The sequence below is a fragment of the Eimeria mitis genome, genomic scaffold (genome assembly GCF_000499745.2).
Source record: "Eimeria mitis Houghton genomic scaffold, Emh_scaff9437, whole genome shotgun sequence".
NCBI classification, from domain to species: Eukaryota; Apicomplexa; class Conoidasida; order Eucoccidiorida; family Eimeriidae; genus Eimeria; species Eimeria mitis.
This window is the reverse complement of record NW_013576969.1, coordinates 1-513: the sequence shown is the minus strand read 5'-3', so window position 1 is coordinate 513 and position 513 is coordinate 1. Positions and strand designations below refer to the sequence as shown.

Below are 513 nucleotides of genomic sequence, written 5' to 3'. Positions count from 1 at the left end.
CTGCTGCTGCTGCAGTGTCTGCTGCTGCATCTGCTGCTGCTGCAGCATCTGCTGCAGCAGCACCTGCTGCGGCTGGCGACGGTGCTGCTGCAGCTTCCTGCTGCAGCTGGCTGCAGGGAGACGGAGGGCCATCCTGCTCCATCGGGGTAGGACTTGCTGCTGCTGCTGCTGCTGCTCCGTCTGCTGCTGCTGTTGCTGCTGCTGCTGCAGGTTCAGTGCGGCTGCTGCTGTCTCTGGCGTCTATCTCAGCAGACGGAGAGTTGCTGCCTGCGTCCGCTGCAGCGTCTGCTGCTGCTTCTGCTGCTGCTGCTGCTTCTGCTGGTGGTGCTGCTGCTGCAGCTGGAGCAGCTGCTGCAGCTGAACTGCAGCAAGTGGTTGCAGCAGCAGCAGCATCTTCTGCTGCGCGTTGGCAGTCTCCGGGCATGAGCATCTTGAGGGATAGAGTAGCCCTTCCGTCCCTTGCTGCTGCTGCTGCTGCCGGTGCTGCTGCTGCTGCTGCTGCTGCTGCTGCTG

The 513-nt window shown here is 63.5% G+C and overlaps 1 protein-coding gene across 1 annotated transcript in view; it reads right to left on the bottom strand.

The window, feature by feature from the left end:
* The window catches only part of EMH_0097210 (uncharacterized protein), a gene marked incomplete at both ends in the record, with an annotated part of 1,491 nt that extends 1,061 nt beyond the window's left edge, over nt 1-430 (bottom strand). The window contains one exon of the mRNA XM_013502523.1: nt 3-430. Within this exon, the coding sequence (XP_013357977.1) occupies nt 3-430 (428 nt within the window). The remainder of the gene's footprint in view (nt 1-2) is intronic.
* Nucleotides 431-513: the final 83 nt, after the last annotated feature.